Source organism: Pagrus major, chromosome 24 (genome assembly GCF_040436345.1).
Source record: "Pagrus major chromosome 24, Pma_NU_1.0".
In the NCBI taxonomy this organism is placed as follows: domain Eukaryota; kingdom Metazoa; phylum Chordata; class Actinopteri; order Spariformes; family Sparidae; genus Pagrus; species Pagrus major.
Genome location: NC_133238.1, coordinates 21,623,370 through 21,636,568, shown reverse-complemented (window position 1 = coordinate 21,636,568; position 13,199 = coordinate 21,623,370). Strand labels below are relative to the sequence as shown.

Sequence of the window (13,199 nt, the reverse complement as noted above, 5' to 3'; positions counted from 1 at the left end):
AGATAAACTTTGTCCTCACACAGTGGGAGGAAACTTGTGCTCCTCTTTTATGAGTCTCTCAGTGTTTTTCCATTGGATCGAGGCTTGTTTGCTGTGCCAGTGATAAGACGAACTCAGTGTGCGTGTGGGGGGGCGATACAGATCAGATGTTCTTTGGTGGGCTGGCATGCTCCTCAGCATGTGTTGCTAAGAGCCAACTTTTCCTCATGGCACTTCTCCACCAAGTTTTAACCCCTCATGTGCTGTTTGTCTCCAGAGAGTGCACCAGAGGCGGCTTCTGCAACTTCATGCACCTGAAACCCATATCGCGGGAACTCCGAAGGGAGTTGTACGGCCGCCGCAGGAAAAGGTATAGAAATCTTAAAAGAGATACGTTTATGTTTAAGGATTAATCAGGATTTCTAAAGGAATGTTTAATTGTCTCCCTCCAGGCACCGCTCTCGCTCGCGCTCAAGGGAACGACGCTCCCGCTCCAGGGACCGACGGCGGGACCGCGAGAGGCGAAGGTCGAGGGACCGAGAGCGCTCTGGGAGGTTCTGAAGGAAGCCGAGACTGACCCAATGTCCTACCAAATCCCTCCCCACTCCTTTTACCCCAGCAGTGACGACAAAGTTATTTTCTTTTTTTTGGTGAATTGTTGGAAGTGTTTTTTCTTTTATTCCCTTTTTTTAAGACAAGCTTGTGTCGCTTTCTCAATAAAACAGATTTGTAATTCTGCACTGGCACCACTTGTTTGTCTGAACATCAAGTTATTTCTCATGTGGAGACCTTTTACATATGAAAAGTTCTGATTATTCCTATAGAACTGGAAAACAAATGTGGTGGTTGCTGAGGCATTATGGCACAGTATTATTATTGAGGGGTAAAGGATATGAAGTTCGTTATTCTTTGTCTGAGTGCTTTATCAGACTTTATAGTCCCAAACTTGAGATCTATTAGGATGAATAATCACCCGATCCTGTTTGTGGTTGTGTTTTATAGTGGCTCATTAGCTACTTTATTATTCTGATGATAAGTCCTGTCCTGTCCCCATTCCAGTCCTGCTACATCTCTCAAGAGATCAAGGATCGAGTGACTCATAATGGATGGATGCATTTAAGTATATTTCTGCTGTGTGTGTAGTGTGAATGATGCAACTTCAACTAAAGCTTGATCAGCCATTGTTTGGGCCTTTCCCCTATTCTTACTTCTGTTTTCTTAGATAGCACTGATGAGACCTTTGCAGACGTTTAACTTAAACAAATAAATCTAAATTCCTTCTGGGTTAACGTGGAGAAATGAAGGGGGTTGTTTGGTGATAAAATTTGACATTAAAGGGTCACTGGTCTTAGGGAAGAATTGTTAATCACAGGAGAAAAATCTTCATTGACTGTTTTTTTAATGCCTAAACGAACTAAATAAACAAACGCTCTGTTTTCACGACTGAGTAAACAAACTGACCTTAAAGGATAACACAATTTCAAACTGTTTTACTTTGTTTATATGTGGCGGACCCTGCCACCTTTCTAGCTCCTTATTTTCCTCTGAGAACAGCTAGTTTATTCACTTACGGAAAAGATAAATATTTCTGAGTTTGTGCCATTACCTCATTAATATTCTAAATATTAAATTTCCTCTCAAACTGCATAGTGCCCCTTTAAAAACATAAATTTATTTTGGAGGAATGGGGGGTAGAAATTGCACATTGCACAAGAACTACATATAACTCATATTTTACATGCTTGTTGCTTTAAATTATGCTTAATAAGGTCAGCATTTGCTTTTTCTCTTCACCCCGGCTGCTGGCGTGAATATTTTTGGAGCGGCTCAATGACTCATGAGAAGTCCTCAAGATGTCACATGCGTCAAAGTGCGTGCAGAGCGTGTTTGGTCAATAAAAGGTAAACAGATGGTGCGGTCGACTTCCACGCAGCCTTTTCCCCCAAACCCTTATTGAGGTATCCGCGCTCTGATTGGCCGAGCGCACCAAACAGACGCCCTCGCCGCAGCCAATCGGAGCGAGCCTTCGAACTTTGGCCCACGTCGTCTGCGCTCGGTCCACGTGCATCGTCACGAAAGCTCGTTGTCCTGGTCGGAAGTTGCTCACTCGGCGGTGTTTGTCCTGCTCGCGGCGGTGCACGGGCGTCGTTTCTCATCGTATTTTTTACCACGTTTGATCCAGAAGGTGAGTGAGAACGTACGGGCAGGGATAAAACAATGACAAAGAGATGTAAAGTGGATAAATTGCGACACGTGGGGGGTTGACGCTGGCTCATAAAGCCTCTCGGTGGATGCTGTTTCTGATGCAACGCTGTAACTGCGTAGTTCATCTTTTTTTGTTTGACCCTTTACCACCTAATATGGTTTATGTATCCACTTATTTGCTGCTTACAATAAACCCAATGCACCTTATTATTTAACGTAATTATCCCCCGTTGTTTTTTTACGTGCACATTTACCGTTTCTCTCACATTTCTTCAGTACCGCAACGTGCTTATTTTGGCTTCGTAGCTCCGGACAATTATCCTCTTTTTTTTTTTTTTTTTTTAAGTGTAATTACCTTTTTATCCCGCCCTGTAGTTTGTCTGTCACGTTTCTATTGTATGTTATGGCTAGCAGTGAACATAGTTGAGTGTTAGGGCTGTAGCTATCGGTTATTTTGCCCTTTATTTCATCGATTAAGCTCGTTTTAATGTCAGACAATAGTGCCGAATTCAAATTCACTGTTTTATCTGACAAACAAACCAAAGTCCAAATACATTTGGTTCATAAATATAGAAAACTGAGGGGGGGAAAGCTATTATTCACATTTCAGAAGCCAGTAACGTGATAGTACAGTGTCAGTACGCATACTATCGATTAATTTGCCCTTTATTTAATCGATTAAGCTCGTTTTAATGTCAGACAATAGTGCCGAATTCAAATCCATTGTTTTTTCTGTCCAACAGACCAAAAAAATAAATATATTTGCCTCATTATTAACGAAGACTGATGCAAAAAAAACAATTACTTACACTTGTGAAGCTAGAACCGTAGTAGTACTTTGCCAGGGCTGCAACTATCGATTAATTCGCCCTTTATTTTATCGACTAAGCTCGTTTTAATGTCAGATAATAGTGCCGAATTCAAAATCATCATTTTGTCCGACCAACAGACCAAAACCCAAATATATTTGCCTCACTATTAACGAAGACTGATGCAAAAAAAAACAATTACTTACACTTGTGAAGCTGGAACCGTGGTAGTTCTTGGTCAGGGCTGCAACTATCGATTAATTTGCTCATTATTTGATCAATTAAGCTTAGCTTCATGTCTGACAGCTGTGCTGAATTCAAATTAGTTTTGTCAGATCACCAGACCACAAACCAGATCAATTTGTTTCATTATTAGCAAAAGGTAACCACTGTACTTTTGGCTTTTAAAACACAATTATTTCAGGTTTTGTCCTTTGAGACATATCTGCCAAATAGTCTCTGCAGTAGTTGATTTTTTTAGACAGTCCGGTTGTTTGGTCCAACCTGGAGTTCAAAACCCTTAATATATCTTAATGACTGATTTATTACACCAAAAAGCAGCAAATGTTTCATTTCACAGCCCAGAAACTTTTGCTTGAAATCCGATTAATCGAACAGTTGCTGCTTGCTCAACTAATCACTTATCATTACTCACTCTTGCATATAAGCCAAAAGGTCATCACCATCATTTGGCTTCCTGACCATGTGGTGGTGGGTTTTCAGGTGTACTTCTGTGCGGATTTACATTGTTTTTTACACCCGCGGCATTCCTGCTTTTCACATTTGGCCCACCATTTGTTATGGCTGACTGAGTATCTATAGTCTGCTCTTCTTGTGCTGTTGACCAGCTGATACTTTGGTTGGTTTATTGTTGCTGGCAGAGCAATTATCTGTCCAATTTTAAATAAGCCTAAATTATAAAGGGCTTTTGCACAGTAGAGAACACATACCAAAGGAGATTAGAAACGGTACAACTTAAGCAGATAATCAAGTCTGATAGGGTAAGATTATTACAGGGATTTCTCATGAGATTGGGTTTGATATTGCCAGGCTCAGATCAGGTGATTTATGTGCTGTTCTCCCAGCCTCGGTCGGTAATTGAGGATTTGATTCTTGGCTTATTAAACAAAGGTTCTTCTCGTTAAATCCTCTTGCAAGTCTTTTCTGCCATGCAACTTGGGCTCCGTGCCACAAGTGCTCTCACGGAGGAGATCGTATTGCCCCGTTGAACCCTGCAAGGCCACCACATACCAACTCTTCTTTCCCACGTTTAACACAACCGTTTTAGCCAGTGGAGCCGTAATAGCAGTATCACAAGCAGATATTTGAGTTACATGTGGGCTGGAAGAGGGTTAACAACCAAGATTGGGTTCTGTTTCTTTTTCATTTTGAGAGTAGATAGTCATCACGTGGAATAAGGTGAAAGACTTAACTATACATCTCCTCTTGTTTTTCTGTTTGGAGTAAACGCATCGTATTCACCAGTTCGGCACTAACGTTAAAGCAGCATATCTCAGGGCAGTTCTCTCTCCCATGCAGAGCTGTTTGCTTAAGAGGATTGTAGCTGGTTCAGTTGGTGGACATCGTCTGAACTCTTGGTGGAGTCATAGAGGGGCCCTGGTTTTAACAGCTGGCCACAGTGTGTACACTGTGTGTTAGTGAAGGTCCATCTGTTGACGTTTCCAGACAGTGGAGAAACCTAATGGATGTATCAGGGCTAAAGGCTTGTGTTTATCAGGATGCTCATATTTAGTATAGTTATCTGTAGGGCTGCAATAACTATTATTTTAATTGTCGATTAATTTTTCCAATTAATCAATTCATTTTGGCCTATAAAATGGCAGAAAATGGTAAAAATGTCGATTCCAAAAGCCAAAGATGTTCAGTTTACTGTCATAGAGGAGGAATAATTCACAAATATTCACAGTTGAAGATAATTTTGACCTTATTTTCCTCTGAGAACAGCTTGTTTATTTAGTTATGGAAAAATGAATGTTCCTGACTTTAATTATAACCTCATTGATATTGACTAAAACCAGAATTGCCAAGACTACATAGTTGCCCATTTACCAAAGTAACAGTGAAAACCCCAGTCTACAGCTTCTGTTTGCTCTTGTCAAAGTGGTACTTAACTTTAAGATAATGTTTAACTTATAGTTACACATTTGTGAGTTTTACAACATTTTATAACTGGTTACAACCAATCATCGAGTCATTTTTGGTAAACTCTACAATCTCAAACACAAACATAACGAAGCTGGATGCGCATGAGTTCATATATGAGAATTTATCTTAAGCAGAAATAAGTATCTGCTCTTAAATCTTGAACTATGACTCGGCATGAGTCTGTCTTTTTTATTTATTTTTTTTTATTCCTCGGAAACATGATTCACAGTAATTTTCTAATACGTGTTCCTTCTTTTTTTTGTTCAGCGCCATGTGAATGATGCAATATCAGCCAAAGCTTGATCAGCCAGTTGTCCGGGCCATTTACATACTCTCAGTTCTGTTTTCTCAGGTAGCGCTGATGAGAGCAGGATGTATTTGACTAATTTGTTTTATCGTCATGACACTGAAAAGGTGTTAAGTAATGAATATGTTCAGAGCTGAAGGAGCATTTAGATCGGTCTGTGCTGCCAAAGCTCCCCAGTAAGCATGATGAAGCTTTATTTGTCAGTGTCGAAATGACTCAGCATTAATGGAAGAAAGGAAAGGAGTGGTTCTTTGTTTGTTTTCTACTGCTTGCCAAAAATAAGACTGTATATCAATGTAGTTAAAAATATATGTAATGTAAGCTTTAGCTGCTTCTTGCAGTTCATACAATGGCAGTTTGTAAAAAGTCGAAACAGGTTTTCCAAGGCTGGGTATTGAACCACAATACTCCTAAAGTATTGAAATCTATCAACAAGTACCAAAAGTTGGCAACTAAAGGTCGGCACAGGTTGTTATTTAATTTAGTTAACCATGTGATAAGGACGTACCTGAGTTACATAATAACAGATGAATCTAGCCGGATTTTATTTAGGCAAAGCTCCAAGACAAACGGCAGCTATGCCAACAAAACAACTTTTGTTGGTTGGTCCAACAGCCTTCAGGCTGAAATATCTCAACAAATCTTGAATGATTGGATGATATTACCATGAGGTTGAGGTTGAGGTTTATGGTTTTGAGGTTGACCTTTTATGGTTTTGAGTGAAATGTTGTGACAACTCTTGGGTGGATTCTGGACTTATTGTAATAACTTTGATGATTCCTTAACCTTGCATCTACCGCCGTCTATGCAGAAGAAGGGCTGTGCAGTATATCGATATTATATCGTCATCGTGATATGAGACTATATATTGTCTTAGATTCTGGATGTGGTTGTGTACAGTAAAGTGATGTAAATTTCTAAACTTACCAGACTGCTCTTCTGCTTTTAATACTTGCCTTTACCCACTTAGTCATTATATCCACATTACTGATGATTATGTGTCAAAAATATGTTAAAGTACCAATAGTCAAACCTGTAACATTCTCAGAAAATTGATATCCACGAATTTGGTCTTTTGAGAGGATTTACAAATGCTGCACAGTTTGACGTCAAAAAGCTAGCACAACAGAACCTGACATTCTTATCTACTTAAAGAAAGTTGCAGATTATCACATAACTCTACTTCATCTGTTTGCCAAGGTAAGCCATGCCGTCAGTTCCCTCAACCAAAGAGAGCCCTGTCAAAGGCCCTGTGTGCCCTCATGCTGCCAAGCTGCTCAACCACACCAACGGTGTGGACAAGCTGCCCGCCATGGAGGACAATCAAGAGGCTAGTAGAACCATTCAGATAAACACAAAGAACGCCAACGTGGAGAGGAAATGGATCCGACCTGACCTCCCCAGCCGCTGCAAGTGGAGCCTGGGAGCCTCAAAAGCTGACTCTCCCCATCCACAAATCCCAAGGTCAGTGTGAGGTCCAGATTTTGTAAGTAAGATTTTGTGTCTGAGACTGAAATGTATTATTGTGCAGATTACAGTTGTAACTTTGTTTGTTTAAACCAGTGAGAACAAGTTTCAGCAAACACCTGAGGAGTGGCACTTGACAAAGAAGCTGTTTTATTGCAACAAGTAGTTATTACTTGACAACAGTGTAAGCAGGAAAAACAAGTAGCGTTAAGATTATAAAACATAAGATGTTACAGTGATTTATTTGTTTATGTATATCACAGACACAGTGTCTCTGAATGTCTTGTTGAATCCTGTTTTCTCCCACTCCCTCCTCACAGAGCCGTCGCCCCAACCATTCTTCCAAACATCTTGCATAGGATTGGGGAGACTCCCCTGGTGCGCATCAACAAGATCCCCAAAGTGTTTGGACTCAAATGCGAAATACGTGAGTCATGGAACGTTCAAGTTGAGACACATTCTCGTATCAGACAGAAGGTGTGACTGCTGGTAATGTGTGAGTCATTGGCACAATGTAAACACGCGAGTGGTGGTATTAGATGTGTTATATCAGGGGATTTGTTTCTTTTTGACTCCGATTATGAAAGGAACAAATGAAGGCCATTCAAGGTTGATTGCATCATTTCAGCTTTCTGAATCTGTCTTCTAGTAACCCCAAATCAAATGTTTTGTTGTGTTATTGTAGTGGCCAAGTGTGAGTTTTTCAATGCGGGCGGCAGTGTGAAGGACAGGATCAGCCTGCGGATGGTGGAGGACGCTGAGAGAGACGGGATCCTCAAGCCTGGAGACACCATCATAGAGCCCACCTCTGGAAACACTGGTAATTAACTGCATGTGACTGGGGGAAGGGTATTAAAAGGTATGAATGGTATGTTAATTAGCTGAAAGCAGCTGTGTTGTAAAACTTGTGTTTGTGCTTTTTCTTTCTTGCTTTCAGGTATTGGTCTGGCTCTGGCTGCAGCTGTGAAAGGCTACCGTTGCATCATCGTCATGCCTGAGAAGATGAGCATGGAGAAGGTGAGTTCTCCACCATACTGTCCAAGTACCCACACTTTATATTGGAGTGGTTAAAGGAAGTGTAAGAGTCACTTGTGTCTTATTTTCTACCACTGGGGTGCTGCAGAAAATAAGACGTACAAAAAAGTTAGATATTTTATCAGGAATGTGATAAACTTTTGCTCCTGTTTTTCGTTTTTCTTTTCCTCTACAGGTGGACGTCTTGAGAGCGCTCGGAGCCGAGATCGTCCGTACACCCACCAGCGCTCGCTTCGATTCCCCAGAGTCTCACGTGGGCGTGGCCTGGCGCCTTAAAAACGAGATTCCCGACTCACACATCCTGGACCAGTACCGCAACCCAAGCAACCCTCTGGCTCACTACGACACCACGGCTGAGGAGATCCTGGAGCAGTGTGATGGTAAGAACATCTTTTTAATCCCTTGTCTTCTCAAAAAATTATAAAATATAATCCTATGACAACATTGTTTACTTTAACTCATTCCCTCCTTACAGGTAAAATAGACATGCTGGTGGCAGGAGCAGGCACGGGAGGGACGATCACAGGAATCGCCCGCAAACTGAAGGAAAGATGCCCTAACATCAAAGTAAGATGTCAAATATTTTTCATTATGTTTCCAAGTCACGAAACTATCATAATTACCTTCATACTTAGTCCATACATGGATAAAAGGAAGTAGAATGACTCTCTACTGAGCGATTTGTTGTTAATGAATAGAGTGTGTTGTGTGCAGATTGTTGGTGTTGACCCAGAAGGCTCCACCCTGGCTGAGCCTGAGGAGCTTAACAAGACCGATAAGACCCAGTACGAGGTGGAGGGTATCGGGTACGACTTCATCCCCACCGTGCTCGACAGATCAGTGAGTTCAAGAAGCCTTTTTTTCCTCACTTCACTTTTTCTTCTGTTAAATGCACGCACAGCCACTTACTGTAATTTGTCCTTATATTTTCAGGTAATCGATACCTGGTACAAGTCGGTCGACGAGGAGTCCTTCAACATGTCTCGCATGCTGATAAGAGAGGAGGGCCTGCTCTGCGGTTAGTTCCAACTAAAGCAAAACACCAGACATCTGGGTGAAGTTGTAAAGTCAGTTAAAGTCAACTCACCTCTCACTCCTCTCCCTAACAGGAGGCAGCTCTGGGACAGCCATGGCTGCAGCAGTAAACATGGCCAAAGACCTGAAGGAGGGCCAGCGCTGTGTGGTCATTCTGCCAGACTCCATTCGCAACTACATGTGAGAATCTCCACATGTCCAATCATGAGGCAGTCTATAGCCTTCGTTTTACTGGAATATTCACGACTTACAAACTTTTAACTAACCTAAATGACAATTCGGACCAGAAAAACCAAAACAAAGTATTTTTTGCCACATCTAATTCCCCCCTGTGGCCAATTAAGGTAATTTGATCAGCCATTTTTCTTCTCCTCAAGGTCCAAGTTCCTGAATGACAAGTGGATGGTCCAGAAGGGCTTCCTGAGGGAGGAGGACATCATGGTGAAGAAACCCTGGTATGTGTGAAGAAAGGGGGGTATATTCTCTTCTTCCATTTGTGGTTGTGTATGACCCTGTTACTCCTGTCCGTCCATCAGGTGGTGGAATCTGAGGCTGCAGGGTTTGAACCTGTCGGCCCCGCTTACCGTCCTACCCACCGTCACCTGTCAGAAGACCATCAAGATCCTGAAGGAGAAGGGCTTCGACCAGGCGCCCGTTGTGGATGAGGCTGGGTGAGACAAAGTAGCTGAAATACTGCATGTCCGGATCCTTGAATCCACTGTGTTTTACCTTGTTGTGTTCTGCAATGGCTTTAACTTCAACCTCTGTGTATGTGTGTGTGTACAGGTTAATCCTGGGCATGGTGACTTTAGGGAACATGTTGGCCTCTATCCTGGCGGGGAAGATCAAGCTGTCAGACCCGGTCAGCAAAGTGCTCTACAAGCAATTCAAACAGGTCAGACACCAAAGAAAGCCTCTGTTTGTGGCTCATGTTTTGATGTATTTAAGGATAGGTTTTAGGTTGAAGGCTAAATGTGTAAATCAATTTGAAGACAAAAATCCTGCTGCTGATTGGCTGACAGCAGCAGCCAATGAGGAGAGGGGAGGATCTTCTGATGAAAAGGCTGTTAATCAGATAGATAAGGTCCAGTTGTTTTTGTTTTGACTGGCGTTGGTCCAGAAACAGATTGTAAAACCAGAGGGACAGGATGTCCTTCAGCCAAACAGACTAATCTAGAAGTTGTTGCAAACAATTTTCTTTTACTAATTGATCTGACACATTGTAAGCCACTTGTTGCGTTAATTTAATATTGATCGTTTTATTTACAGCATTGTGTTATTGTCATTCTTAGATCCGTCTGAATGATAATTTGGGAAAGTTATCCCGCATCCTGGAGATTGACCACTTTGCCCTGGTGGTGCATGAACAGATCCAATGTAAGTCCAACATTCACAGTCATATACACACACTTCCTTCATTTATATGCTCTCATTCGCCTCCCACTCCATCTTTCTTAATATGAAAAACAAAAAAAAAAACACAATGTCTGTGCTAATTTTTAACTTTGGTGCCCCCTGGTGGTGGTATGAGAAAAACACAGTTTCAGACATCTGTGTACACCTTAAATGCTCAGATTAATAGCGTTTGACTTTCAGTACACTGAGTTTGCATGTGCGGACTCAATGTCTTTCTCAAGGACACGCTGTTGACTGATTCATGAACCCGAAACCCTACCGCACCCACATTTCTATGATAACAGTGGTCTGGCTCAGTGGGTCAACGTGCCACTGATCATCCCTCTCCAAAAAGTGTCAAAGTCCAAGCATCCCAAAGAGAAATTGGTTTTGGATAACCTTGTCTTGTTAAGTCTGGAAGAGATGAGAATTTGGCAACAAATGAGCATGCCGCTGCATTTTTGTGTTTTGTCCACTGTCGTACACTCGTCTAAGGTCATGTTTACATAGGGCAAATAAAGGGGAGTTAAGATAGTTGGATAATAAAGATATGCGTCATATAAACAGCATCAAAGCCAAGGTCTCCATCCAACAAAGTTAGGATATTAGCTGGTGAACACAGTAGAGAATTTAGCAGCTGAAGGGCCACATATCTCCCTCAGGAGAAACAAAACAGTGCTAAAATAGTGAATATTGGACTGATATTCCTCAGATGGACAGAAACAAGACTCCGAGTTAATGTTGTTCTGTGTCTGTTGGATGTGTTAAAAGGCAACTATTTGCTGAAGCATTCCTCACATAATAAAACCTGGACTTTAGTCATACCAACATACTTTTTTAATCCTTTTAATCATCTTCATCACTCTCCTCTTCCACCAGACTTAACCGACGGCACGCCGTGTCTGAAGCAGATGGTGTTCGGGGTGGTGACGGCCGTCGACCTGCTCAACTTCGTCACAGGCCGGGAAAGGAGAGAGCGATCCATGTCAGAGTCCACTGACGAGCTGAACTAAAACACACAGTACACACTTATACATTTCTTTAAACTAACATAACCAACGCAATAACGAGTTTCATAGACGCGTCTTAAAGATCGAAAAAAGCAAGAAATCTTTTGAAATTCTTTAAAAAGTCTTAATTTAGGTGAGCTTTGTATTTTCTTGATTCATTTTTTTATGTTTGAACTTGAGTCTTAAGGTTTAATACGCAAAATATATTGTACTATTATGTCAACTCATGAGAGGGTTACTTTTTTCGAAGCAGTTGATTATTATTATTATTATTATATTTGCTTGTAGACCTAAAGAAGAATCTTTTGTAAGTTTACAACTTGTAGAAAGCTTTTTGTTTTTTATCTTGAATAGAGGCCTCTGTGTTGCTCCTTTTATTTGTCTTAAAAGTACATGATTATTTCACGTTGGCCTTGTGTATCAATCAAACATCAGAAATAAGACTGAGAGTCACATTCATCTCATTTATCAAGAATAGACAAGTAGAGAGTTGCTGTATATACGCATATTGTTCTTTTCGGTGCTGCTTACTATGTGCTGCTTTTTCATTTGTGAACGTGTACACATCAAAGAAATAAATGCGGAGCGTAATCGAATTACTTGAAGATAAAAATGATGCGCTGTTCTTTCTCTTCCTTTCGACACAGTGCCTGTGATGTAACTGTAAAGTTGTCTTGACTATTTAATCTTAGCTATGTCTGAGAGAAATGTTTTGTATTGCATAATTTGTCCTTAATGAATGTGTATGATTCAATAAAAGTTTAAAGGAAGTCTGTGACTCTTTGGCTAGTCCTTAGCTTACCCTCAGACCTGAAGTGAGAGGAGGCACGAAAATAGGCTTATATTGCTTTTATTTTTGTAAATGTAGTGAAAAAAGGTGCTATTTTATGTTGGAGTTTGTTGGAATTTTAAAATGCATACAAATTTAAATGGATATATTTCTCTTCAAATGTAATTTTCATGTTACAGTTGCGTTTAGGTCCCTGTTCACCCTGCTGCCATCTGGCAAAAGATACAGAAGTGACCGCTGTCGTACAGCCAGACGACAGGGCACCTTCTTTCCTCGGTAATTATCTCAACATAAATTTGATTTAATTTGGGCCCTGCTTTGGACGTTTTAAATCGTGTCCCTGTTCACCGTCTGGCAAAAGATTTCCGCCAACGTACCCCGAGACTACAGAGCAGCTCATCCTCAACTCTTCACGATGAATGGTTTGTTTTTTTAATTACACACCACAGCCTTGTGTTGCATAATGACAGTTAAATTAATCTTGAATCTAAAGCATCACTGGATGATTATAAAAACTTTAAAAAGACATATTATAAAGACATTGCTTCTTTACAAGCCAAAAAAAGTTGAAGCAGAACCCCTGGCTTAATACATGTAAGGTGGCTCAGGGCAGCGTTAAGAGACATACTTGAGTAAAAGTTAATTTATGGTGTTAAAATATTATTCTGGTGAAATTCAAAAAAAAGGAAAGTATGAGTAAAAAGGCTCAAAGTACCTGATATTAAATGTACTTAAGAATAAAAGGGCAAACAGTATTTTGGTAATTTCTGCATTTTTCAGATTATTGGAGTCAGTGTTTTTTTTAAATTATTATTATTTGATTGCTGCTAAAATAAATACAATTAATATTCATGCATCGCACCGTTGTTTAGCAGCAGAACATCCGTCTAATCACTCATTTTTCCAACCTTATGCAACGGGCCGTGAACGCAGATATTAACATCATTAACGCGCTGTGTTTGTGTCTGCCATGTGGTTCGTGGCACGTGTAAATGTGCACG

At 40.8% G+C, this 13,199-nt stretch overlaps 2 protein-coding genes across 3 annotated transcripts in view; both read left to right on the top strand.

The window, feature by feature from the left end:
* LOC140992033 (splicing factor U2AF 35 kDa subunit-like) overlaps positions 1-725 on the top strand; it is a 69,214-nt gene extending 68,489 nt beyond the window's left edge. For both annotated transcript variants that reach the window (XM_073462250.1, XM_073462251.1), the window contains 2 exons: positions 257-349; positions 432-725. In XM_073462250.1, coding sequence (XP_073318351.1) covers positions 257-349; positions 432-540 — 202 coding nt within the window. In that variant the 3' untranslated portion in view covers positions 541-725. The remainder of the gene's footprint in view (positions 1-256; positions 350-431) is intronic.
* Positions 726-2,042: 1,317 nt separating this feature from the next.
* Positions 2,043-12,178, top strand: LOC140992246 (cystathionine beta-synthase-like protein). The gene is made up of 15 exons (XM_073462538.1): positions 2,043-2,164; positions 6,667-6,930; positions 7,254-7,360; positions 7,619-7,753; positions 7,871-7,950; positions 8,144-8,348; positions 8,444-8,535; positions 8,683-8,808; positions 8,902-8,986; positions 9,078-9,183; positions 9,381-9,458; positions 9,540-9,674; positions 9,790-9,898; positions 10,296-10,380; positions 11,278-12,178. Exons 2-15 carry the CDS (start codon positions 6,674-6,676, stop codon positions 11,409-11,411), a joined length of 1,734 nt encoding a protein of 577 aa, XP_073318639.1. The 5' UTR covers positions 2,043-2,164; positions 6,667-6,673; the 3' UTR covers positions 11,412-12,178.
* The last annotated feature ends 1,021 nt before the right edge of the window (positions 12,179-13,199 follow it).